Source organism: Grampus griseus (assembly GCF_964374135.1).
Source record: "Grampus griseus genome assembly, chromosome: 14".
NCBI classification, from domain to species: Eukaryota; Metazoa; Chordata; class Mammalia; order Artiodactyla; family Delphinidae; genus Grampus; species Grampus griseus.
The window spans coordinates 48,019,888-48,047,814 of NC_139008.1; the positions used below are offsets into that span (position 1 = coordinate 48,019,888).

Genomic DNA, 27,927 nt, shown 5'->3' on the forward strand with positions numbered 1-27,927 from the left:
TATGACGTCCTTGGATTTATGATTCCAAGAAATGTTGAATTTTGTCTTTTAGTCAAGTATGTTGTAATTGTAGCTTAATTCTAATCTTAGAATGAGCTTATTGAATGAAGATATTTTAAATGAACATATTTTAAATTGAGGTATTCAGGTGACTATTTGAGAAAGAAGATTTAAAATAAAGTTGATTGCAGAGTTTTATATTAAATATTTTAGAGCTATATTGAGTGGGCCAGATCTAACCTTTGTCTTTATTAGTACAGTTATGTAGTGCAAATACCAAAAAGTGATACATAGGAAGATTTAAGCAGTACAGTTTTCCTAGGATAAACCTCACTTAGTCATGGTTCATTGTACTTTTTTTATATTCCTGGACTCAGTTTAGTAATGTTTCATAAAAGATTTTTGAACCTGTGTTAATGAGGAATATTTGTCTATAGTTTTCGTTTCTTGAAATGTCCTTAATTAGCTTTTGGTATCAGGGTTATGCTGATCTCATGTGATGAATTAGTAACTGTTCCCTTTTATATTTAGCAGTACATTTTTATCTTGACTTTGCTATTTGTGGATGTGATATTAATGTCATATAAAATATTTTGAAAATGTAAAATGAAAAATTAGCATCTGTAATTCCGTTACCCTTATTCAGCCACTGAGTGATTAGGTAGATTGTGGTTTAATTTATCATTTTTCTATTGTTGAATATTTAGTCATGTTTCTGATCTTTCATTACAATAGGCCCATGGCATTGAAAAGAAATTTGATCTAAGGCTGTTACCATTCCCAAACCCACAAATATCAGTACTTCCTTAGATCTCTTCACTTTTATCACCAGCCAAGTAATAGGCTTGCTATTTTAGGGCCTTTTACTTATAAAAACAATTTTTTAACAAAGATGCTTATTCCCACCCACCCACCCCATTTTAGAAACGTCTGTGCATGTGAGAACTTGTAGAGACCACAAGGAGAAGCTAATGCTGGCAGTGAGGCTCACTCATCAGTTAGTAACATGACTTCCTCACTCACATAGCCGCTTTACATATGCTATGGATCAACCTGTGGTTCTCTCACAAGCTGTTAAAACTACCAGTGTCCAAGCCTCAAATTTAAAATCTCAGATGCCAAACATCTAGAATGTTATAAATAATCTATAGCTTTTTCCATATTTTAAATTATTTTCGTAGGCTAGCTTCCCAGAAATGGAATTACTAGGAAAGGACACGGACACTTTTTGTGTCTTGAGATTACTGCCAAATTGCTTTCCAAAAGGGTTGTACCGGTTTTTAATGCCTTCAGCAATGATGAAAGTGCCAGTTTCATGGAATTATCATCAACATTCGCTATGTAATTTTTACTCTTAGATGAATGAAGGAAAGTTGATATTTTGCTATATAATGCATTTTTTAAAGTCTTTAACCATAGTATTTTTGAAGGCCCCGTATGGGGTATTATTACCCTGTGAATCTTTGGTATGGACGTGCACACAAGTGCGTGCATACGTTTTCTTTGTGTATGCAAATGTAAAGGGTCTTTTACATACTAGACATGTTAAGTGAGAAAAATGAACTACTCTTTCAGGATCTCAGTTTACTTATTTGGAAAGTGGGACTAATAATACCTTTCTTGCTTAATTTGAGATATTATAGAGTACTTTGTAAGCTACACAGTACTATTCATGTCATACGTGTATTTTGTTGAATTTGTGTCTTAAGAAATGTATGTTCCCAGTAACAATTACCCTGAACCGCAGGACTTTTTTGATGTTATACTTCAGAAAACCACAGAGGGTCAGTATGAGATTATAGTATATCATGCATCAGTTTTTCTGTGGCTTGAATTTCCAAAATATTAAACTGCAGAAAAATAAGTACTCTTAATAATCACTAACAGTTGCTGCACTTGGCGTGGCTTGAAAGAAATTTTAGTTTAGACTGTTTAAACTTCCTATCTTTTCACGTTGGATTATACAGTGTAGTAACATTAGGAGTTTAATTCTTCGAGGGTAAGTGTTAAGGGAGGCAGATAACAGGTACATGGGTGTAACAACTGGAGTGAACTACTCTTTCTCTTGATGTTTTAGTTTCTCATGGAGGTGTGATAATACAGCGTTATTAATTGAGATTATAAATGATTAAAAATGTTGAATTTTAAGATTTTTAAGGAACGTTGTAATTCATTGTTTTGATGTGGAGTAACATTGCCCATCTCAATGTGTTGCTAATAAGGTATCCTGCCTGACTCATTTTGATGAGTAGAGAAAGTAACACATGTAATTAGCATATTGAGACTTTATCGATGAATGCGCTTCATTAGGGAATTTGTAATATACATATAAATAAAGCATAATGAGTTTTATCTCATATATTAAATAACCTCCCCTAATAATTTATGTGATAATAATTTTTTGTTGTAGATACTGCAAGCCGTGTATTTTAATCTTTGAAATTTCATCCAGCATATGAACAGATAATGACATGTTTCTTTGTCTATAATCTTAAAGGAAATTAGATATGATAAAAGTCCTCTTTTTCTTAGTTATCTCCTGATTAATAGACACAGGTGAAAAGGATGTCTGGTCTTTTTTCTACTCATCATCCTGCAGTGCCTGAACTTTCCTTCAAATATTGAGCATATGCCAAGAACCATTCTAGACACCATGTGAGCAAAACATACAAATCCTTGACCTCATAAAGCTTATATTTCTGGTTAAGGGGAGACAGATAAGTCTTTAGTAAGAAAGATATTTGAGCAGAGACTAAAGGAAGTGGAGGTCGGGGGTGAGCCATGCAGAGGAGATTGTGCGAGCAGAGGGGTTAGCAAGTGAGTGGCCTTGAAGCTGTGGCTTATCTAGTGTGTTTGAGGAGCAGCACAGAGAACAGTGTGACCACAGTGAGTGAGTGAAGGAGAGAATAATGGATGATGTCAGAGAGTTAATGGGGCCAGATCATGAGGGTCTTGCAGGCCATTTTAAGGGCTTGAACATCTCTGAGTGAGATGAGAAACCATTGGAGTATTTAAGCTGAGGAGCAATAAGATCTGACTTGGTATTTTTCCAGTTTTATTGACATATAATTGACATATGTTACTGTATACGATTAAGGTGTACAGCATAATAGTTTGACTTACATATATTGTAAAATGATTACTGCCATAAGTTTAGTTAGCATCCATCATCCCATAGATACAATAAAAAGAGGAGCTGACTTATTTTTAACAGGACCAATCTGGCTGCTCTACTTGAGAGTAGATTAAAGTGGCAGGGAGGGACAGAATTGGGGAGATCAGTCAAGAGGCTATTATAATAATCCTGAGATAATAAAGATTGTGGGTTGGACAGGTTTTCAGGGGAACTTCAAAAATTCTCTTCGTCACATGTAAGGTGCCTATTATATATTGAAATAGACATGCCAAGGAGATAGTTGGATATCCAGTTTAAAGTTCAGGGAAGAGGTCAAGACCGGAGATATAAATTTGAGAATCTTCATTGTACAGATCTCTGTAAGTAAAGAACACCAACGGAGTGATTGTAGGTAGAAAAGAAAAGAGGTTCAAAAATTGATCACTTGGAGTACTCCAGCATTTAGAGGTTGAGGAGAGTTGAGCAGGGACCATCCAGAGGCAGCTGGGAAGAAGCTACCTGAAGCAAAGGAGGAAATTCAGGGTTGTGGGGTATCCAGGTGCCCAAGTGAAGAATGCATTTCAGTGAGAAGATGGGTCAGTAAAATACAGACTAAGAAAAACCATGGGATTTAGCAATGTAGAGACCATTGAAGAGTTTTGGTAGAATGGGGAGGATGAGCTTAATGGGGTTAGGAGAGAATGAGGAGTGTGGAATTGGAGACAGTTAGGAGAGACAACTCCTTTTTCTAAAATATTTGACGATTAGGAAGTTGCAGGCGTCATCACACTTCATCCTTAAAAAAATACTTCGACGTGTAACTTCCAAACACAAAGACATTCTTCTACATAAGCGTGACACTGTTACCACACTAAGGGAATTTAATATCGTTAAAATAGTAGTCAAATTTCTCACTCATTCCAGTAATATTCTTTACAGTGTTTTTTCCTAATCCAGGACTAGTCATTTTTAAAGTGTCTACAGTAGTTGACTTATAGAATACCCACAGTATGGATTTGTCTGATTGTTTCCTCACAATTCAGCTGAAAAGTTTTTGGCAAGAATTTTCCATGAATGATGTTGTATACTTCCCATTGCTTCACATCAGGAGGCACATAATGTCAGTTTGTCCCATTTTTTGTGCTGTTAACTTTGCTCACTCAGTTAAGGTGGTGTCCTACTGATTTTTCCATCATAAAGCTCCACTTTTTCTTTTGTAACTGATAGGTAATTTGTGCAGTGTGTGAATATCCTGTTCCCCAACATTTTACTTGGTGATGTTATAGATTTTTATAGATTTATAGATCCTTGCTTGAATCAGTTATTATATTGTTAGTTGCAGAATATTGATTTTCTGTTTCTGTCATTTCTTCTACATTTGGTAGTTAGCATTCTAACTTATGCTAGTAGAACTCCCTCTAGAAACTGGAAGGGAAAGTGAGATCAAGAGAGCATTTTTCTTTAATATGAGAGGGAAATAACAGCATGCTATATTACTTCTGGGAGTGATCCACAGACAGGAAAAAATGATGCAGAGAACTACATTCTAAAGTAGGCAAAAGGAGTTGGAATGTTTTTGCTCGAGTGGAGGAATTGGCCTTTGGTAGATGTGCATGGGCATTTCATCCATTGTAACAGGAGAGAAGGGAAGGAATATGGTCACAGAGAGTAATGAGTAGAAATGGTGGTGGGAGCTTGTGGTACACTTCTATTTGCTTATATTTTTCTAGTGAAATGGGAAGTAAAGTCACCAGCTGAGAGTAGGGATGAGGTGGGGAGGGGGCGATTGTAATGATGGACCGTAGTATCTATGTTGGGTTAGGAGGGAAATGAGGGTATATTGGGATGACGGATGGGGGAAAGGTCAGAGGATTGATGGACTGTAGGTCCCTGTGAGACAAAAGAATTGTTAGCCTTGGGGTACTAGAGAGAATAAAATGGAAGGATTGGAGCTAGTGGTTGAGGAGTAGGATACTTGAAATTAAGATTATGGTGTGTTTGCAGTTTGGGTAATGACAGTTCTAGTTATGGGGGGAGTTTCTGAGATTACAGGGAGTATGGAATAATAGTCAGTGAACTGTGAGGCACAGGGTGTTGGAACAGTCATCTGTGTGGACATTGGAATCACCAAGAATTATGACAGGGCTAGAATTGGAGAGAGTGGCAGTGAGCCAAAGCTTAGCTGTTCAAAAAGTGAGGGGTGTGACTATAGTCATTAGATCTCTGCAGTAACGGGGGAGTAGGTGGTGTAGTCTGATAACATGTTACTAAAAGTTGGGGACTTTAGGAGGAAGACCAGCCAGTGGACTGGAGTTGGCAGTGAGTAGCAAGATGGACAGACTGTGGGAGAAAAAAAATTCACCACCTAGAAGAGCTGCAGGAGAAACAGTGTCCTCAGAGAAGAACCAGGTTTCAGTGAGACTCAAATTAGCAAGGGAATGAATAAAGAGGATTTTGTTAATAACTATTAATGACTGATTATGATGGACTAAGGTGTAGAAATGTTCTTTTTGGGGAAGGGTGGGAATGGGAATATTCAGCATATTTTTAGGAGAAGGGATGATTTGGAAGTTGTGGACTTCTTGTGATGACAGAATTAAATAGAGATAAAGGATATAATGAGATGAATACTGACCTCTTAAAGCTGTACTAGTGGTGAGACTGTTAGTGTCTGGGCAGATCTTGTCGGAAACACCCAGAGCTGTGGGATTCTTAGTCTTTTGAAGGAGACATGGAAGGCAGAGAAGAAGGAAGGACTCCTTGCTGTCTCACCCTGCAAGAGGAGTCTTTCTTGACTCCCACGCGCACGGAGGCGAGAGGTGGGGTCGCAGCTCCTCCTCCCTCTACTTACTCTTTCCTCCACGCTTCACAGCTGTAGTTCTGTTTGATTCTGGTATCTGATCTTTATCCTTTGTACTTCCTTTTTCCCCATCTTTATTCCATCTCCGTTTCTCTATTCAGTGACCCAATGGGAAGCTTAAACACAGAGACATTAATGACCTGTATCTGTGGCTATTGTGTTATTCATTCTTTATTTAGAAATAAAATGTTTTGAATCAGTTGGGCATTCATTTTGCTAGGCAGCCCGGTTTCAAACATTTTAATTTTCAGACATCTCAAAACCTGTTCACTATTTACTTTTGGCTATATCTCTTATTTCCATTTATTGCCAGTGTATCCATTATTTGAAATATAGTCGCAAAACAGTTTTTTGGTCAGAACTTTTAAAATAACCAGATGTTTAAAATTTTGAGTTCAGTGTAGAGGAGAGCATTAAATGGAAAACTAAAATAAGCTAAAAAGAATTTGCAGTTTGCTTCATGTTTTGGTGATGGGGAGGAAACCAGTTTGCAGTGCACTATCATAACTTGTACACAGCTAATACATAGCTTGAATTTTAAAACTTAGGTGTCCATTCCTTCCTTAAATCTTCCAGTTAACAGGTTGACTATAAGGGCCTTGTACAGTAATAAGCTGAAACTTTTACTGTGCCGCCCCCCAAAAAAGAAAAATTAAATCATTTGTGGAATGTGTAATAAAAATGAGAAGCAGCTAGGGTTATCTAAAAACAGTGGTAGCTAGCACATTTTCTCCATAGAGTTGCCAGTAAATTTCTCAGAAGTTACTGGATTATTTTAACAATAATTTTCTCTGTTAGTATTAAGATTTAATTTTTTTAAGTTTTCCAAAAAGTTTTTTAAAAAAAAGATCTAAAGCAGAACTGAAGATATTTTTATAATAGTAGTAGTTTCAGAAAGTGCTAAAAATTCCCATACCTTTTGAAGTTTTAGGTTAATTGGTCTGCTGTTTTAGGATCCCAATTAAATACGTAAATCAATAAGTGCTTCTGGTTGCCAGCATCTAGGCTGATTCTCTTAATGTGGTCCTTTCCCTCTCTGCCTGTGTGTCATGTCAGTTGTACTGTTTGCATCTGTAGCTACTATTTCCAGACAGTAGTACTTTTTTTGACTTTGCGTTAGATTTACAATCTGCCCAAAGTCGGTTCAAGACCAGAGAGTGTGTTTCATGTATTGTTTTCCCGCAGCCCACAGCTATGGTGATTTGTTTGAAGTTGTGAATTCTTTGGTCTTTAAAGCAGAGCTTTTGCCTATTCTATTTGAGGTTGTCCCACGTCATCATTCTATATACTGACTGCCTGGCTAGCACACTGTCATTTTTCACACACATGTTCCATGTGTTATTTTGACAGAATTCACTCAGACTACTTTCAGCAGTTTCATTATTGCTGTTCCTTTTTTTCTAAGATTGAAAAGTCATATAACCCTATACTACTTTAACACGTTTGGTTTTTTTCCCAATTTTTTTGTGATAAAATATACATAACATAAACTTTACCATCTTAACTATGTTCAAGTGTGTAGTGCAGTGGTATTAAGAACATTCATACTATTGTGCAGCCATCACAACCATCCATCTCCATATGCATTTTCATCTTTATAAAACTGAATCTCTATATCCATTAAACAAGTCTTCATTGCCCCTCCCCCAGCCCCTGGCAACCACCATTCTACTTTCTGTCTCTCTGATTTTGGCTACTCTAAGTATCTCATATAAATGGAATCATACATACAGTATTTGTCTTTTTGTCACTGACTTATTTCAGTTAGCAGAATGTCCTCAAGGTTCATCTGTGTTGTAGCATCCTTCTTAAGGCTGAGTAATATTCCATGGTATGTATGTGTGTATATATATGTATATATGCTGCATTTTGCTTATCCAATTCATCCATTGATGGACACTTGAGTTGCTTCCATGTTTTAGCTATTACACATTCATTTTTATCCATTATCTTCTACAGGCACATGTAGTTGATTATACTCCTACTTTGCATTCACCTTTTTTGTTTCATTTCTCATACTTATTTTTACATGTTTCTAAATAATCTTTTAATCATAATGCCTGCATCACATTCCATTGTGTATCTAATTTATGTTTTAGGCTCTTTCTAATGTTTTGCTATTATGGAGGACATAATCTTATATTGAATTTTCTTAGGGATAAATTCCTATGGGTAGAACATCTTCATGCCTCTTATCATTTATCTTGAAACAGTTCTGTTAATTCATGGTGCTAACTAAGGAGCTTCTTACTTTTTAATTTATGAAGCCTCCTCAGAAATGCTGATAAAATACACAAAATCAAATCTAGTTTCTACAGTTGGCTCAAGGTTTGAAGCCACATAAAGGAAAAGGCATAAGTACTTTCTGTAGATCTTTGGTTTGATATAAAACTTAATCCCACTTTGGGACCATATGCCATGTTCCTGCGCTCTGAAAGATTTGCCAGCCTTTCTCAGTGCCCTTTGGGTTAGACCATTGTCGACAACTGCTCACTGACTATAATGCAATGATAATTTAAAACTTTGAGGTCCAAGGTAAAGCTGGTAAAAATATTGTGGATTGAACTGGTAGCTAAGCAGGTTGAATCTGCAGGTATCGTGTGGGAGGGGCTCTGTATTATTTTCAATACACAGTGACACTGTTTGCCTGATGTAATCTACTAGGGGAAGAGAGTGTACAAGTACTTTCCCCACTCTCATGATAATCTTCATTGAGGGTGGGGGATAGTTCTCATCAAATGAGCTATCAAGAGATAGCCTTAGCTCAATCTACTCATTCAGTGACATGGAAAACTTTTATCTGTAAAATTATTTGGCATAAACTTGAAAATCTGATCCTATGTATGTCAAAAGATGAGTGCCAATAATTTGACTTGGGCGGGTTCCCTTGGTGTTTGGAATGATACGCGTCAGTGGTAAATTGAAGCATGCATTTTGAAGGCGTAAGAATTGGCTTGCATAAATTAGGGATATCTGTCTGCCTTGGACTTCACCAAGCTTTTCCTAAGCATTGTCACCTTAGATTGTCATAAATCATATTTCATTTTAGGTTTCCATTGCTGCTTCTTTCTGTGGAAACATAGATTTAAAAATTTTTTTAAGTAATTTATTTGGATTCATAATTTCGAACCAGAAGCAGACTTCTCAGGGTATGGGAACAGTTTGGTCTACGGCCAGGATCACACGTGTGACAATGTCTAAGAAGCCTGTCTTCTGATTAATAAGCTGCTCTGAAGGTCTTAAAAAAAAAAAAAGCCAACAGAAGGCTTTGCGTATTTGCTGTTGAACACTGCAGGCTTCTAGGCATACGTGTTGTTAGTTGGTATTCCAAGATTCTGATATCTTTTTGGACCCAGAGAATGCTTGACCCATCATAGATTACTTTAGTAGATTTCTGTCAACAGAGAATCCCTAAGAATAGAAGCAGTGCTAGCTTATAAAACAAGCCATGGATATATTGAAGTCCTAATTTTCAGTGTTACTTTAATTCTCTATTAATTCTCATTCTGTAACTTTTCAATGTTGCAGTGGAGGACACTGCCAATGAAATAAACTCTGAGTTAATTACAAATACTAGAAAAGGAGTAAACCTTAAATGGTACTCTACTTCAGAGATCCCCAACTAGCATACCACCTGTGGATTACAGATTTCCCCAGGTATTGATCCCTTTAGCCTTTAGACCAACCAGAGCCCCCAGCTTCGTTTCCTTCTCTGGTAGCCTCCTCCATTTACTCCAGTGTGCTGTACAAGCATTATTTTTATATCTGTCATAATAGGAAAAAGGTTGGGAAGACACTGCTTTCCTAATAGTTATTTGGGAAATCTTTTTAGCAGTAGTCAGAATTACAGTTTACTTATATAAACTCAGCCCAGTATATGTGGAAGAAAATACTTAGATTGCAGCAAGAAAAATATAGCTTAAGAGGTCGTTAAATATTGAAATGCTAAGGAGGTTGAAGTGCTTTTCATTTCTTTTCATTTTTATTAAAGAAAGATTTTTTTTTGTTTAATTAATTTAGAAATGACATTTCGGTTGTGCTGCAGCCTCAAAATGCCCTTATGTTAATAGTTTCTGTAGTCAGAACCTCTCCCAGGGAGGAAAACAATTAGACACTCCTAAGTTTCAAGCCATCAATTTACAGGTGGATTTTCCAAAAACAGTGTATAGATCGGGACTGTCTTACAAGGAAGTTTGGGATAGCATTAGTAGTTTACTGTGATCATGGAAAGAGCATAGAGGGCTTGTGTCAGAAAATCTGAGTTTAGGTACCTACTGTTCTGATGGGGATTAAATGACTAAAGGCAGTGAAACCTAGTTTAGCACACAGTTGTCAAAGACTGAACATTTACTACCCTTTTTTTTTTAAACAACTTTATTGTGGGAAAGTAGAGCCTAGATACAAAAGTAAACACTATGTATGTATACAGTTTAAAGGAAAAGAATAAAATGAACACCTGTGCACCCAGCTTAAGAAAGAACATTACCAACATATGCGGTTGCCTGTGAGACTCCTCTCTTATACCCTCTTCCTTTCTCTATCGGAATAAACTATGAAACTGCATTCCATATTAATCATCCCCCTTTTCTATACAATAGTTTTACCACCTATGCATGTATCCCTAAACAGCCTATATTTAGTTTTGTTAATTTTGAAGTTTATAAAAGCATCCTCTGTGTATTCTTCTGTCAGTTGCTTTTTGCTGTTAACGTTCTGTTTTGAGAGTTATTCATAATCCATATGTGAAGACATGGTCCGTTAATTTTCACTGTTACATAGAATTCCATTATAGATATATCATAGTATATTTGTTCTATTGCCGGTTATTGTGGTGTTTTGCTATTATAAACAATGTCTTTGTGAATATTCTTGGACTTGTCACCTAGGTATATATTGAATTTCTTGGATATGTGTAGAATTTCTTGGTTGTACAGCATGCTCACAATTACCTTAACTAGGTCATGCCAAATTGTTTTCCCAGGTGCTTGTACCATTTACTCTAACCAGTAGTGTGAGTTCCCATAGCTCTTTATCCTCACCATTAATTTATATTGTCAGGTGATTTTTTGCCAATTGAGTATGTAAGTAATGGTATCTCATTATGGTTTCAATTTGTGTATTACTCTCAAATATTTGTTGAGTTCCTGCTCTGTGTGCCAGACTCTTCTCTGATAGCACTGAACAAAACAGACAAAGATCCAGGCCTTTGTGGGGTCTTACATTTTAGTGTGTATACATTGGGGGAGAGGGGATGAAGGGAATTGGTAAACAAATAAATAGGTAAAATAATCAGATGATGATTAAGGGCTATAGAAACAAAAGGATAAAACCTAGATGGGGAACAGGAAGTTCATGGGTGGGAGGGGGTAGCCATTTAAAAAGGACAGTAGGGGAAGGCTTCATTGAGAAAATGACATTTGTACAAAGAGCTAATGGGAAAGACATTGCACCCTGTGTGTTATCCTGGGAAAGAACATTTCAGGCAGAGGAAGCAATAAATGCAAAAAGCCCTGAGGGGAAAGCATTTCTGATTTGTTCAGGAATAATGAGGCAGAATGAGCCAGGGAGTGGACAGTAATAGAAGGTGAGGGCAGAGAGGTGCCCAAGTCACAAAGGGTTTTGTAGACCTCTGGATGGACTTTAACTTTTACTTGAAATGCAGTGGGAAATGGAAGTGATATGACCTAACTTACGTTTTTAAAGGATCGCTCAGGCATTTGCCTAATTACTAATGAAAAGAATATTTTTTTCCTGCTTTCTTATTTGTGAAATACCTGTTCATGTCTTTTGACCATTTTTTATGTAGTGTTCTTTGTCTGTGTTTTAGTGATTCATAGGAGTTCTTCCTCTGTTTGGAGTTCTTCCTATATTTTGGGCTTGTTTTTTATCAGCCATATATTTTGCACATAGCTTTTCCTAGTTTGTGACTTTCCTTTTTACTCTCTTCAGAGTGTCTTTTGAAGAACAAAAATGGTATAGTCAAGTTTATTAAACTTGTCCTTTTATTCTTATGTACCTCTAGTTCACATAAGTGTATTCATTATAATCTCTGGATTAAGACACTCTTTCATCATTGGTCCAGCATGACCTTCTTTTATTTATTTATTTTTAGTAAAAAGTAAACCCACTATAAAAGCTAGAATTGTGCAACAACTTAAATTTATCCATCTGATCTCTCCTGCTTCCCCATAACTAAGAATAACCATCATCCAGATTTCAGTATTCACTCCTTTGCTTTCCGTTGTGTATATTTTCATCTAATTTATAAGTATTTCTGAAAAGTCTGGATGCACAAAAAGGAATGAAGTACTGATATATGCTATAAAGTGGATGAACCGTGAAAATATTATGCTAAGTGAAAGAAGCCAGTCACAAAATGCCACATATTTTATATGAAATATGCAGAACAGACAATAGAGACAAGAAATAGATTAGTGGTTGGAGGGTGGGGGGGTGTCAGAGTGTCCTGCAGGGGAGAGAGATAGGGTTTCTTTTTGAGAAGAAGAAAATGTTCTAAAATTGACTCTGGTGATGGTTGCATATATCTGTGAATGTACTAAAAAACATTGAATTTTATTCTTTAAATGGGTGAATTATATGGTATATGAACTATATCTCATTAAAGCTCGTAACTTTGTTAACATTGATGGGAGATGGGTTTGTATCATTTGGGACTGATTTTTGACTTTTAAGTCCTTGATTCATCAGGAGTTGATTTTTATTTTTTTTTGGTATGATATAAGGTGGGAATCCAATTTCAACTTCTTCTACATGGCAGATGTTTTTTATCCTCTTCCATTTATTGAATAATCTCTCCTTTCTCCCAGTAATCAGACATGTCACCTCTGTCAGGTACCAATATTTCAAAACTGTGTGGATCTATTGGTCGATTCTCTGTTTTATTGGTCAGTAAGTTACTCTGCCTAACCCTGGACCTGTAACACACTTCCTAGAACTGGATAAAGAGCACTAATGACCCACACACCCACCCCCTCCCTTAGGCCAGTTGGTGTGAGCGCTCTGTGAAGAAACCAAACGCTGCTGCCACCACCACCAGCAGCACCAACAAACACTTGAAGCTGCTGCCTTGTGCAGTATCTTCAGGGGAGAGCCAGGCTTCAGTTAGAGCAAGAAGATGAAGAAAATGTTGAGATAAAATAATTGAGTTTTTACTGATGATGTACTGTGAATTCCAGGGAATTTAGTGGTAGAGAATTGAAGGGGGTGGGAGATAGTGACAGAGAGAGTAGATGTATAGTTAACTTCTGAGGATTAGAACATGGAAGATTAGGGGGAACCTGATGATTAGGAGCTTTTGGTGGTGACTAAGATGAATAAGGGATAAAAGTCACAGAGATTATTCCTGCTGGGTTCAAGATTTTGGTGGTGAGGCTGAATGCTGAGGATTAGGGAGGGAAGGGTATCTGCTGTTGCCATGGATGCACCGAGCTGGTCACCTCTTGATCCTTTTCTGGGGAGGGGCAAATTTACTGTGAACTCAGGGCTTCCCCTTGAGCCCTATTGATGTGAGTTTACAGGTAAGGAAGCCTGCGTAACTAAAGAATACACTTCCCTAATTCCAGGGCCCAGGGGCCCACTTCTGAACCCTGTCAGGAAAGGGTTGGCCTTATTCCACAGTGCTGTCTTTTATCCCTGGCTTTTAAAATACTTCAGTGTTCTAGAGTTTCACTATGATATATGTAGGTAATTTTTTGCTTGGTACCTTTATTCTTGCTTAGAATTAATTGGATACCCAGAATCCTGAAGATTAGTAACTTTCCATTCATTTTAAAATTCTGAGAACTTCTCATCCATTTTCTCTTAAAATATTACCTTTTCCTCATCTTCTCTATTTTCTCCTTCTGGGAATCCCATTTGATATGTGTGGTGCCTTCTCATTCTGTATCTAACTCATAGTTTCCATACCTTTGAATCTGTGCAGCATGCTGGGTAATTTCTTCAGTTCTGTCTTTCAGTTCATTAATCTTTTCTTTACCTCTGCTGTGTAACTTGGTTGACTTTATAATTTCAGTTATGTTTTTCATTTCTGGAACTTTTTTTTCTTCCCCAAATCTGTCTCATACCTTTGATAATCTTTTAATTTCTTTTGTTCTTTTAAATGTGCTGATTTTATTTTCTGTTTCTGTTAATTCCAAAATCTATAGTCCTTATAGGTCTGACTTATTTGGTTTTCAGCTTACTCTGGTTCATATTGAATTTTGATTGTGATCTAATTGTTCTTGGATCTTTCTTTACCTATGGGAATTCTCAGAGGCCTGAGTCAAAAAAATACTTCTTTTAGAGAGTACTTGCCAGGTACCTAAGGGCACTTCCAATCCTGGACCTATTGAAACCAAATTTTTGGATTAGGGTGTTTGGGGCCACACAAATAGTGTGAATTCTAGCCACAAACTCATGGATTTGTGGACTTGTGGTTATAAATTCTCTGGGGGGAAAATGTGTTTTTACTTCCCTTGTTCTGCCCATGGCCAAAGCCCAAACAGGCATGTATCCCTTCTAAATTGTTGGAGGAGGAGCAGCATCTACTAAAGGATCCTGGCTTCATGGTAGTGGTCTCTGGGACCTGCCATCATGATCGGGCTCCAAACTTTGCCTCCTGCCTCCTTGGCTAACAGCCCATTAAAACCCAAGATCCATGCTATACCAGAGCAGATTAGTGCATGTCCCCAACGAAAATTCCCTACTTCTGAGCTAGTATAACATTTCTGTTTGAGCTTTCTTATTTTGACTAAATTCCAAAAAATTGCCTTCATTTCCTTACGTCTTACCCAATCATTAAAGTTTTCATTTTTCTGCCTTGTCTATAAACATTATGTATAAAAAATAACAATAGATCTTCTTTGCCACAAATTAAAGAGCAGAATAGTTTCATCAGACTTGGCCAGAATTTTACTTTAGTATTAAGGACAGCTTGCTATTACGTACATTATGATCACAAACTACTTGAAAGGCAAAGAAAACATACAAATAAAGTACAGACAAATACAGGAAACAATAACTCCCTAATGAAGCCCAAATGTCTTGTATTTGAAGTCAGCTTTTTAAGAACATTTGATTCTAAGAAGCAGGGACAGGTTGATTCACAGTAAGATGAATATACTTGCAAATGGAAGACATCATTCTACAGGAGAGTAAAAGAAGATTCAGAAGAGGTTAGAGAATGATAAGCTCAAATTCAAGGCGAATACAAAACAGTTGCTACCCACTGAAACAGCTTTTAGACAAAGAACAACAAAAAGCATTAACATTTCTTCATTTAGTACATACTTTGAGAGTGTCTCCTATGAATACCTCATTGACTGTTTTAGGAGAAAGAGAATTAAATGCTATATGAGAAGCCATTCCCAGTCTAAGTAGCTTACCTATACTACCCTTTTATCCTTATTATATTTATTATAACTGTCTGTATTGTTTCCATATAGTAGATATAACGGTATTCTAACAATATTAAGTGCATACAAGGAGCATTTGTTGGCTCTGAATTTTGCTATTTACTGTTATTCCCAAGGCTAGTTGTTATTTTACTTTTTAATTTCATGAACTGTTGCTCCCTGTCTGTAAGGTTGGGAACAAATTTGACTCATGTATCCTTTCAGTTGCACTTCATTCATTCAGCAGACATTTATTCAGCATGTGCTGTGTACTTGGCCCTCCACTAGCCATAGGGTTACCTTTGTGGGGGGAAAAAAGCAAGCCATGGCCTCTACTGTCATGGAGTCTGCAACCTAGTAAGGGTGATAACCATTAATAATAGTTAAAAAAAATAATCACACAAACATAAAATTGCAGCTGTGATAAATAGTGCAGAATAAAAGAATATGGTACTGTAAGAGTTTAGGAGAGAGGGATTTACAGAAGTTCAAATTATGAACCAAAGTCTGAACAATGTTCTAAACAAATCTTGAACCAAGTTCGAAACACTTAAAATCTTCATCTTTAAAAACTACAAAGATTGATAGTTTTGCTATCTGATATGCTTTAAGGATAAGTAAATGTCTCCTTCCCTCTCCCCACACCATTGGGGAAAACTGACTAGTTTGAAAGGGTGCCTTTGATGTCAGTGTTCCTCAGGGCATGGTTACACACAGAGTGAATTCCAAGTTGGGAGTTCAGTTGGCGATGGTAGTTAGTTACATTTTAAAGGGTACTTTTGGGATTGTGTGTTAACATGGTCTCATTTAAACATACAACATACATAAATAAAGACTGAGCCGTAAGTATTCGTAAGTATTCTCAATGGATCCTAAGTTCTCACATACATAAAAAAGTGCCAGTTTCAGCCTATATCAGAAATCTTAAAACATGTATTTTGTTTTTATAAACAAAACCAGCCATAGTACCTAGTTTAGTTATTTTAAGTTATTCATGTCCTGTCCCTTGAAGACGTTTCAAAATTTCAAATGAGCAAGTTCAGAAGAAATGTATATTCTTACTTTAGTGGATTTTGAAAGGATATTTAAAAGAATTTTTGTGTGTATGCAAACTGCCAAAATAAGTCTGAATGAATTGCGCTTAAGTTATTATTGTTATAATTCAGTCATCTGTGCTCATGGTTGGTTTAAAAGAATTTTTCACCCCTTATTTGTAGGGTTATTGATGTTATTTTTAACTAATTCAGCAGTCCTTGCCTATATGCTTAAATTTTTAAAAAACAAACGCACAAAACTAGACATTTATAATGAAGTTGTTTTTTAGTCACGTAGTGGCTGCTCTCAAATGAAGCTAAAAGTGTCTTAAGAATGTTCTTGTGCATATGCCAGGAAGCTTCTGGAATGGGCATATTTTTAAGAATTTAGAACATAAACAGCTGTGATCCGTGGCAGGAGATTTAAATGACCTCATGATGACAGCAAGAACAAAGCATTTTTAAGTTATCATGGTGGTGTGTTAATTCATTGCAATGTGTTTGTCATTCTACTATTTTGGTGTATTAAGTGAGAGCCAGGCAAAAAATTACAGACTGTATTTAACTGAAGATACTATTTCTTTATTGTTGTAAACAAACTAAATACCAGAAAAATATTTCCCAAGAAGGATATTTCATGAATTATTTAGAGCCATAGGTCCTAAAAAAAAAAAAAAAAATGTATGAACCACTTTGGGATAAAGGCCATTTATTTAGATCCTAAAGTTTTGATTCATTTTCTGTTGGAGAGACTATGTTCCAAACATGAAAGATCAAACAGTTGGCTTGAAATAAGAATTCCTCCTTCAAGACAGATCAATTAAGTGCTTATTAAGTACTTACTATGTGTCTGGCACTATGCTAAATATTATGCAATACAAAAGAAGGTGACTTCAGCTGCCTTTGTTCTAGTTGGAAAAAAAGGCATACTCAGTTGAAACTTCTAAACTAAAAAAAGACATTATTATAATCAAGTACCAAACAAAAATAAAACATAATTTATGTGATACAAATAATGAAGTAGCCCTTCTCTTCAGAAATGACTTCTAATGCTTAAAGAACAAGAAAGGGAGAATTGTTTCCAATCACCTGTCCTGAAACAGATCTATATCACCTTTTGGTTCCCTCAGAAACAACCTATGGTATCTTGAACTAATGGTGGCTGAAGTTTGATTCAGTATCTTTTTCCTACTGTAACTGAGCATGACCCTATGGGGCCTTCCTAAGACAGACCCCTCCCCCATGTCCTCTGCTTTAGCTCCTCTCTGAAGTACGCAGATAACAGTATATAATGCACATTTCCTGAGTTGTTTTACAGATGTTAAAACCCCCACCAAATGGAAGAAATTAACTATTTGATGACCATGAGCACATAGCCCCCAGACCTACTGGTGCCTAAGGATTGATAATGTTAATGCCTATGACAGGACCCCGTTACCTCACCATCAACCAATCAGAGAATTGTACACGAGCTGATCACATACCCTGGGATTCCTCTCGCTCACCTTGCCTTTAAAAATGCTTTGCTGAAACCCATTGGGGAGTTCAGGCTTTTTGAGCATTAGCTACCCTGGACCCCTTGTTTGGCACCTGCAATAAATGCTGCACCTTCCTTCACAAAAAAATGAAGGAAGGGAAGGGAAGGGGAAGGGAGGAAAAAGGGAAGGAAAGAAATGACTTCTAATCATTGTCTAGGACAGTGGTTCTCAACTAGGGGTGATTTTGCTCCCTAGAGGACATTTGGCAATTCTGGAGAGATTTTTTTATTTTCATAACTGGGGGCTACTGGCAGCTAGTGTGGAGAGGCCAGATATATTGCTTAACATTCTGTAATGCACAGTCCTTCACAACAAAGAATTATCTGGTCCAAAATGACAGTTGTACTGAAATGAGAAACCCTGGTGTAGAACCTACAAATGTCAGTGATAAGTTTTGAAATAGTGGGAAATGGACTCCCGTCTTCTCCTAGACCTCTGTTGCCCTGGTAATGCTGTTTGCCTGAGGCCATTTGGATCCTTACATAGAAATGAGCATTGAGGATTTATAAACTTTTGAACATTGTATGCAAGTTTTTCCAGTACAGTGTTTGAGAGAGAGATTCCATAGGTTTTTGTTTTACATTTTATTATTATTACTTTTTAAATTATTTATTTATTTATTTGGCTGCACTGGGTCTTAGCTGCAGCATGCGGGATCTAGTTCCCTGACCAGGGATCAAACCCTGGCCCCCTGCATTGAGAGCGTGGGGTCTTAACCACTGGACCACCAGGGAAGTCCCAGAGATTCCATAGTTTTTATCAAATTCTGAAGGTATCCATATTCCCCAAAAATGTCAAGACCCAGTCACGTGTGGAGTAGTTCATAGAGATTGAGACACATTAAACTAATGTTCTAGTCACCTAAAAGAAACAGTAACACCTTTCTTAGCATCATGCCGAGATAGAAGTAGAGTTTAAGTTTCAAGGATTAAAATTAACCAGAGAATACATTTTGGCGGGGGGAAAAAACACTCTAAATATATTACTTAATTTAGTATTTTGGAGTAATAAAATCTTTCTTAATGTATGAGGAAATTAGAATACCTTAAGGATTATTATTTAAACATCATATTTAATAACACAATACTGTGCATTTAGAATTTGAGACTGGACTGTGTGCTGACCCAGAGGCATAATATATAAATTGTTTTATTTTGCTGTTCGAACTCAACTTGTTTTGTCAGGATTTGCTTCTTTCTCCCAAATGAGGATCCAAGTTTACATTTCCTAAGGTGCTGTGTATCTGTTGATTCAGTCAGAGATCTGGACATGTTTTATACAGTTCACATTTCTCCTGAAAACTGTTTAGTAAAGTGATTGTGTTTTTCTTATAAGAAACGTTTTTGAATTGAGAGTTGTGTTTCTGATTTGGCATCCCGTAAATCAGAGAGTATCCCATAAATCAGGCATACCAGCAGTACGTCATGAAAACAAATCTACATAACCTTGAGTATGCATATACCTTAATACTTTTCTAACTTACAGAAATTTAGAGATTAAGTCTTGGCTTAAGAGCCAAAGAGGGGACCTTATAGATCATCTGTTCCAGCTGTTTCTGCTATTCTTTGGGGCTCAGGACCCAAAACACCACTTTTAGCTGTTTTGTGTATTTGGACTTCTACCAAATATTTTCTTTTAGGAGAAAAAAGGTGTATGCGGGATGAGGGATTTGCATGCTTCTGATCCAGACTAACCTCATTTTGCAGATAAGGAACCTGAGGCCCAAAACTTTAGATTTTATTCGTGGGCTATACGTTTCTTTATTTTATATCAAACTAGCATTTCACATGTATCTGGTAATAGTATAGAGGACAGTTAGGAGTGAAAATTGTAGCTGTATGGCTTCCTAGTTGTGTGTTCTTAGGCAAGTTGCTGAACGTTCTCAGTCTCAGTATACTCATCTGGGGAAAGGGGAATTATTATATCCTTAGGATGGTTTTCACTTTCTTAGAATTTAGAATGTATCTGGAAAGATAATCTGGGTTGACCTTGTCTCTAGATTCATTCCATTAATTTTTTAATGGATTTTGTGTCCTCTAAATGTTAAAACTCCCTCTCCCCAAACCCAACCATGACCTCCCCAAAACACTACAAAGTAAAACAAACATCTGTATTATCAAAGGGGATAACACAGTGGTCACGTTTCCTTTACTTTGACAGTAATGAGGTCTTCATGAACTGAAAGATGAGCCTTGGGACCTTTTCTTTCTTCTCACCCCACTCTAGTTGTTTCATAAGCCACCTAGACACATGAATCAGGAACTGCAGAATATAATGAACAAGGACCTTGAGAGATAACTACAAGATAGAATAACATCATTGAAAGAACTTAAACATACAAGGTGGAATCTGAACTTGATACTCCTTTTGATCTTAAAGATGTGGATTCACAGAGTGAGTTCTTGAGGAGAAATTACAGGAATTCTTTCTTCCTGGGGCATTTCAACAGGGATTGCCTTACTAATCAATTTTTGTTAGTCACTTGTAATTTCCAGGGAATACAGTCTTTTACTTGGGCAAAGAAGCAAGTAGAAATAATTATGTTAAAGACCACTTACCTTTTGTTACCCAAGATTAATTAGTAGTCACATCCTGAGAAGATTTTGTTCCAGAATTTTTCTTAGTGTCTCAAGCAATTCAATTAAGTACAGAGAAATGAATTTTGAGCTTAAATAAAGGAGTTTTCTTTAGTAGCTTGACCATATATTTATTTGCTGAGTTGGTTTGTTCATTTCAGTTTGGTTAGGTTTATTGTCATTTGTTGTTGGGAAATAGCTTTGATATAGATTGATACTACATTACTCTGTAACATTGTAGTGTTGCATTTTATCTTGTTACTCAGTAAATACATGTAAATTACCCTTTTTGGTAAATTGCATTTTTCAGTGAATGAAGCTTTTAAACTAACTTATCTGTGTTTTCTTTTAGGCCTTAAAGAAAGTGCAGAAGAGATGGTCAAAAACAAATTGGAAGGAAAGGATAAACTGACCCCATGGGAACAATTTTTAGAGAAGAAGAAAGAGAAAAAAAGACTGAAAAAGAAACAAAAGGTATCAGTGATAATCATGACTGAATAATTCCGAATAATTATTGAGCAACCACTAAGTATCAGAAGGTACCAGGTGCTTGGCATCTAGTATCTCATAATGTGACCACTCACTGTGGTGGGTGAAGTGTTTTCTGCAAGGCTGCATAATGATACACGAAGCCTGTATCATTTAACCTAACTGCCTTGCTCTAATATTTTACATTTATGTGCTACCTAAATAAATGCATAGTTTAGTCGATTTCTAGATGTAAGACAGTTTGATTCTATTCTGTGTTTTTGAGGAAGAGAGGTACATACAGACATTTTTACTTGAGGATGTATACATAGAGAAATTTTCAACATGAATGAAATTTTTTCTTTGTATTTCCGTTTCTCAAGCTGCGTTTTTCACTTTTCAGTATTATTTTATTGTATAGATCTTTTAACACCATATTGTCATTAGATTCCTTTATCAGGGATATTTTCTCTGTGCTAAATATGTTGTCTGTGAAAAATCTGATTTGACTCCTATCATTCAGGGATAACATCTTTCCAGAGTTAGAGTCCTTAGTAATAGCAGAGACCACTTAGGGTTTTTGCCAATAAGAGTACTCTATCTTGTCAACGAAATGCAGCATTCTAGCAATGCATTTATTGTCTTAAGATGGTATCACTAATCACAGAATTTTACAACTTTTAGGAATCTTAAATGATTAGTTTTAGTCCAACCCTGACGTTTTATAGTTGTAGAAAATTAAGTGATTCGTCTGAGGATACACAGCTTGTTAATGGCCAAGCTGAGACCAGAAACCAGATCTCTTGCTCCAGTGCTCTTGCTACTGTATTGTGTTGTTTCTCTCCGTATGATGTAAGCTTGTGCTTTTGGTACAACAGCTGCAATATTGAAAGAGGGCTACAAAATTGAATGATGCAATGGAGTGAGTTTTGAATTCCTGTTATACTCAGTGTTTTTGGAAATGGATAGTAAAATGAGGAAATGAGGTAAGAGCCCTGCCCCCATTGATATGCTGCCTCTCTCAGGCAGTAAAATGTCTTTTAAGTGGAATAATTCCACAAGTTATTAAGCCATCAGTTTATTGGAAGACTTACAAATGAGTCTTTATGGGGTCAATAAAGTAGTCATTCTTTTCTGAGATCTTTAGCAGCTATTGTCTTTGATTTTCATTTGGTGCTTTGAGATTATCTTCTGCTTTAACGCTTTCCCTTCATTGGGCTTAGACTGGACTCATTTTATCAATAATATTAAAAATACATCAGTTGAGTGCCCAGTTTGTTCTAGACTCAGCTCTATACTGGACTTGGTGATTCCAGCAGATCTCTTCCACCTCCCCAGGTTCTTCACATATAGAAGAGTTTCAAGAATTCAAGTTAAAAATACTTTTTCCCCTTTTCCTCTTCGTGACTTGAATTTGATATTGAGAAATTATTACTAAAGAAATGAATATGTTTATACGCCATAGTTGATATACTATAATTTAGATCTAAAAACAGTTTAAAAAAATGTGAATAAATATGTGGTTAGCTATATAAGTATTTCATAATCTTTGTTAGAAACATCATATTACTGATGAATCGGTTATAATAGTTTGGTGAAAAAGTTCTTAGAAGCCCTTGTTCTTAAAAGGATAGTAATATCAAAATGAATATTCTTTAGAGCTTGGTGGGTCTTCTTCAGCATGTAGGATGATGTTTAGCAATGTGCATTCTAAATGTTTTTGTTGAAACGACTCATGTTTTAGATTCCTGGGGATAAACTCAATCTGGTTAGTCTGATCTCAGTTTGCATATGTTCTGTGTATTTTATAGACTTGATTTTTAAAATTTAAATATACAAATTTAGTAAACTGTTCAGATTTGATTAGGGAAAATGTAACCAACAGATGTGCTTAAAAATAGCACAAAAGTTTTCATGAGTGGATTATAGATAAAACAAGGTAATTGTTGAAGTTGGGTGATGAGAATGGTAAGTTCATTATCATTTTCTTTAAATAACCAGCAGATGAATTGCTTTAATGATTTAAAAGATAACCCACAATGCAGTACTTCAAGCTGTTGATAATCACTGCCATTTCTTAGTTTCGTGAGAGATGAGGCAGGCCACCTCTCTTCACTGATCACCCATCTCAAAGTATTCTTCTCCTTGAATGTCTGTATTTTATTTTTGTCTCTTTGGCACTTCCTATCTTGAATTACTATTACTATTACTATATATATGTCTGTTTATGTGTCTATAACTTCTTTTAATAGATTGTAAAATTTTTGAAGACAAAAACCATGTATCTGATAACTTTCATTTCTCTCAAAAGCCCTACATAGTTCCTGCATTTACTAAGTATTCCATAAGTATTTGTTGAACAAACAAAAGAGTTACTCAGGAGTTATTTTATAAACTGATCCATTTAAAAAACTATTTTAATTTTAGATTGAACTGCTTGATTTAAAAGAAGTACGGTTTTTCTTGACGCTTGTATATTTTGGTCCTTATAATAAACTGTATGTATTTTTATATTCAACTTTAAGGCTCTTGCTGAAGAGGCCAGTGAAGATGAAGTTCCCTCTGATGTTGATATGAATGACCCATACTTTGCCGAAGAAGCTAAAAAAATAGGTAAGCCAGCCATATTTGTAGTTTTCACTTGGAATCTAAAGTCCGCCTGTGTGTGCCTATTCACACATACTCTTTTTCCTTCTGATAAACACTTTGTTTCACTAAAAAATAAAAAAATAAAAAATAAAATTCCTAGAATTTGTATAGCTCCCTAGTGGCTTATAAGCAAGTTTGTCCTATGGGATGTAACCATTGATCGGATTAGGAGGGGTCAGCATGCCCCCTGTACATACAAGAAATAATTTCATTATAGGAAACTTTGGGTAATATGATTAATTTAACAGTTTACTGGAGATGCCTTTCTGGGAAATATCCTTATAGACAGATTGACTATAAAAGGATGAGAAAAAAAGGAAGTCATATTTTTGAGTGCTTTCACTGCTTTATTATAACACATCCATTCTACGTCTCTCTTTGCACAGACTATGAAGAATTGAAAGCATGAAATAAATTTGTTTATATATTTGTGGATATGTGTATGATTTTTTTTAATTTTTACATGATTTACATGTGTGAAACAGGGTTTCATTCATAGTATGAAAACTTGTCGGCTCAAATAGACAAAAGCATCTATGTTTCATTTTATCCCCTTTTCATTTATTCTGCTTCATTATGAGCTCCATTGTAGCTGAAAGCCAGCTTCCTCCCCTTTTTCCTTGAATCCCTAAACTATCAGGTATCTGATTTCCTATATCCAGGGAGCTTTGTTTCCATTGCGCATGCACCAGTCATTCTTTCCTGAATGCTTTCATTCTTACCTTTTTGGTATGTATAAATTGTGTGTGTGTATAAAAGTGTGTGGTAAGGTTCAGGCCATACTTGGACAAGTCAGTGCAGGACCACTGTAAGCATTTTCCATTTGTTCTCATGCATTTTGCTTCCCCCTGCTCTGCATACCACACACATGAACCCCAAAGGCTTGTTGCTGGAGCAACTCCAAGCTGGCATTGTAAAGAGAAGGATTTTATGAAGTTTCCCTGCTTCTTGTCCCTTGTGACTAGTGGGCCAGAATAGTTCTCAGCAGGAAAGTCAAAATTGCTCAAAATTATTTCTTGGTTGTTATAGCCTTTTATCACTGACATTCTATTGATGAAAAGGAGATCAAGATGAATAAAGTCTATTATAGGATGTGAGATTCTTAGGAATTGGAAAGGGAAATGGAAACTTAGCATATTCTGCTTTTTATCATACCTGAGCAGTCATTTCTAGAAGATGATGGATTTTAGCCTTATCCTCCGATTTCAGGAAACCAAGTTTATAACAGAGAAATGCGAAGCATTATAGTTTCCTTGTTCTCATTCCAAAGTGCTTCATTTGGCATGTGAAATCTGGTCGAACTGCAGAACTCGGGGTAGGATTCAAAGAGTAAGTTAAATAGCTTGGTGGCTTGGGTAGCTTGTTTCTTGGAATCAGCACATTTAAATTGTGAATAGTTTTCCCTAAAGTTAGTATCCAAAGTTCCAAGGGAAAATGCAGATTACGTTTGCTTGCTTTCCATATACTTTTGATTTCAGCATACTTTCTAGGAATAATTATTTATATCTGGGCTTAAGGGCTTTAAGGAAAGAGAAAAACAAAAGAGTGAATTTTTTTTTTTTTAGATAAAGTTAGCACTAAAAAATGGTATCTTGACATGTTTATTCATTCTATCAATAAATATTTTTGAGTGCCTACCAGGTGCCAAGCACTCTGCTAGGCTAGAGATACAGCACTAATAATAGAAGCTAAGTTACATCCTTTAAGTAGATTATAGTTTTAGGGAAGACATGCTAAACAGGTAAACAAATAAGAATATTATGCAAATATCACTGTTTTAAAGGAACTAATAAATAGGGTAATACAGAGCATATAACTGGGAGGAAGAAGGAGAGTAGCTTTCTTTATATAGGGTCGGCAAAGCAAGCTTCTCTGAGATGGTGACGTTTGAGCTGAGACCTGCAGAATGAGAAGGAGTCAGGCAGAGAGAGTTGGGGGAAGAGCATTGCAAATGAGAGGAAGATGGGTAGAACAGCTATGAGGTGAGAACTGGTGTCAGAGAAATGGAAAGATACCAGTGTGGCTGGAGCATGGTTAGAGGGGCAGTTTGGTATAAGGCCAGGCTGGGACACAGGATTGACCCTGCAGGGCCTTGTGTCACGGTGACAAATTTGGATTTTACTCTACTGACAGTGGGAAGCCGGTGAAGGGTCTTAAAGCAAGGATGTGACGTGATGTGGTATGCATTTTAACATACTACTGTGGGTCCTGCAAAGAGAACAGATTGAAGAAAGGCATTGGTGAGAGCTGAGAGACCAGGCTTTTGTAGAGGTCTAGAGGTGATGGTTGGTCTAGACAGCACGACGGTAATGGAAGGAGAAAAGTAAATGGGATTCTAGATATATTTTGGAGGTGGACTTGCCGATCTTTTTATTTGGATAAGGAAGGCATTTAGCATAACTCCTAGATTCCGACTTAGGAATCGGTAGCCTCTAAATAGTATTTCAAACCATGGAACAAGGGGTAGAAAGCACTGGTAAGAGAGGGAGGTGCAGGTTTGGGCTCTGAAGTCAGGAGGCTGCGTAAGGTACTCTGTCCTCCTGGAGAAGGTACTACCTGGAAGGTAGGGGGAAAGTTTATGAAACAGAAGGAACCGCCATGAAATAGGAGGAAAAGCATTAGTGTTTGGAAGGGTGTATAGTTCAGCTCCATGGTTGAGCAGGACAGAGACATTTTAAGCCAGGATACCTTTGCCCTAGGCAATCCCAGAGCTAAACTTACACGCTCTTCAAAATATGGAGAAATTGAGTTCAGTTACTGATGCCAGACCTGGTGTTTGGCTCGGGTTAGGAGCCAATATGAGTACTAGAAATCTTTTCTAATTTTTCCTTTTAAGTTTTTACTCCCTACACTGTAAATTTGCTATAATTTTTCTATTTTTTTTTAAACTGCAAACTCAATATTAGATGAGAGCTTTGAAAATGTATTTCTAGAATGAGTTAAAAGTTATTTTTTCTTGTAGAAATGAAGTATTGGAGAAATTTGCTTAGTGCTAATTGCATAAACTGTTTGATAAGATTTTGTTTTTGAAGAAGTAGGAGTGAAATAAAGTACATCACATGTTAAATATACCCTATTAGAATGTATCCTTTGTCTTGACAACTTTAGATATTTGATAAACCACCATGAAAATCTAATAATAAGGCACACATATTTGATTCATTCAGCCAGTATGCTGGGTGCTTACAGTATACTGCTCATATGTAGTTTTACAGTTTACAAATGCTCTTATATGCATTCTGTCCTCTAATCCAAACTTTAGCCCACTTTATAGAGGAGTGAACTGAAAACGTGGTTGAATTGCACAAGGGCCAGTTGTAGATGATAGAACCTGAATCCTAATGGCTCCCTTTTACTTTTTGTAACTCTACAAGTGCGTTGTGTAAAGACCAAAGCCAGAGCCAGGAGCCATATGTATAAGAGCTGGACACAAGGACTTGCTAGCTTTCCAAGCAAAGCCAGAATGCCTCGGTCCAGAGGAAGATTATCTGATGATGGACAAGTGATCTTGGGTGCAGGAACTTGCTGCTAAAGAGTAAATTGCTAGGGGGCTTACCACACCTGTCTGGTCAGTACGGAGAGCAGTCTGCCCTCCAGTGAACTCTCTTAACTGCTCTCTCACAAGAAGCTCTCAACTGAACACTCTGGAAGAACTTTTTTTTTTTTTTTTTTTTTTTTTTGCTGTACGCGGGCCTCTCACTGTTGTGGCCTCCCTCGTTGTGGAGCACAGGCTCCGGACGCGCAGGCTCAGCGGCCATGGCTCACGGGCCCAGCCGCTCCGCGGCATGTGGGATCTTCCCGGACCGGGGCACAAACCCGTGTCCCCTGCATCGGCAGGCGGACTCTCAACCACTGCGCCACCAGGGAAGCCCTGGAAGAACTTTTTTATGGGAACAATTCTCTGACATTACAAGTAATGGAAAATGGAATTTCTTTTACAGATACTCCTTTTACAGATCAATTGTTTGCAGCACATCTTTTTCCATGGATGTATTGTTACCTTTTTTTGCTTAAAGGGATAGTGGCCTCAGTAAGGCTTGTTTAGTTTTGGGGGTTTTTTTTGCGGTACGCGGGCCTCTCACTGTTGTGGCCTCTCCCGTTGCGGAGCACAGGCTCCAGACACGCAGGCTCAGTGGCCATGGCTCACGGGCGCAGCCGCTCCGCGACATGTGGAATCTTCCCGGACCGGGGCACGAACCCGTGTCCCCTGCATCAGCAGGAGGACTCTCAACCACTGTGCCACCAGGGAAGCCCAGATTTTTTTTTCTTAACTATAAAACCCCAACACCCAATTT

The 27,927-nt window shown here is 36.9% G+C and overlaps 1 protein-coding gene across 1 annotated transcript in view; it reads left to right on the forward strand.

Moving 5' to 3' along the window:
* ESF1 (ESF1 nucleolar pre-rRNA processing protein homolog) overlaps positions 1-27,927 on the forward strand; it is a 59,525-nt gene that overhangs the window by 22,611 nt on the left and 8,987 nt on the right. The window contains exons 10-11 of the mRNA XM_082669890.1: positions 20,868-20,989; positions 23,509-23,596. Of these exons, the coding sequence (XP_082526016.1) occupies positions 20,868-20,989; positions 23,509-23,596 (210 nt within the window). The remainder of the gene's footprint in view (positions 1-20,867; positions 20,990-23,508; positions 23,597-27,927) is intronic.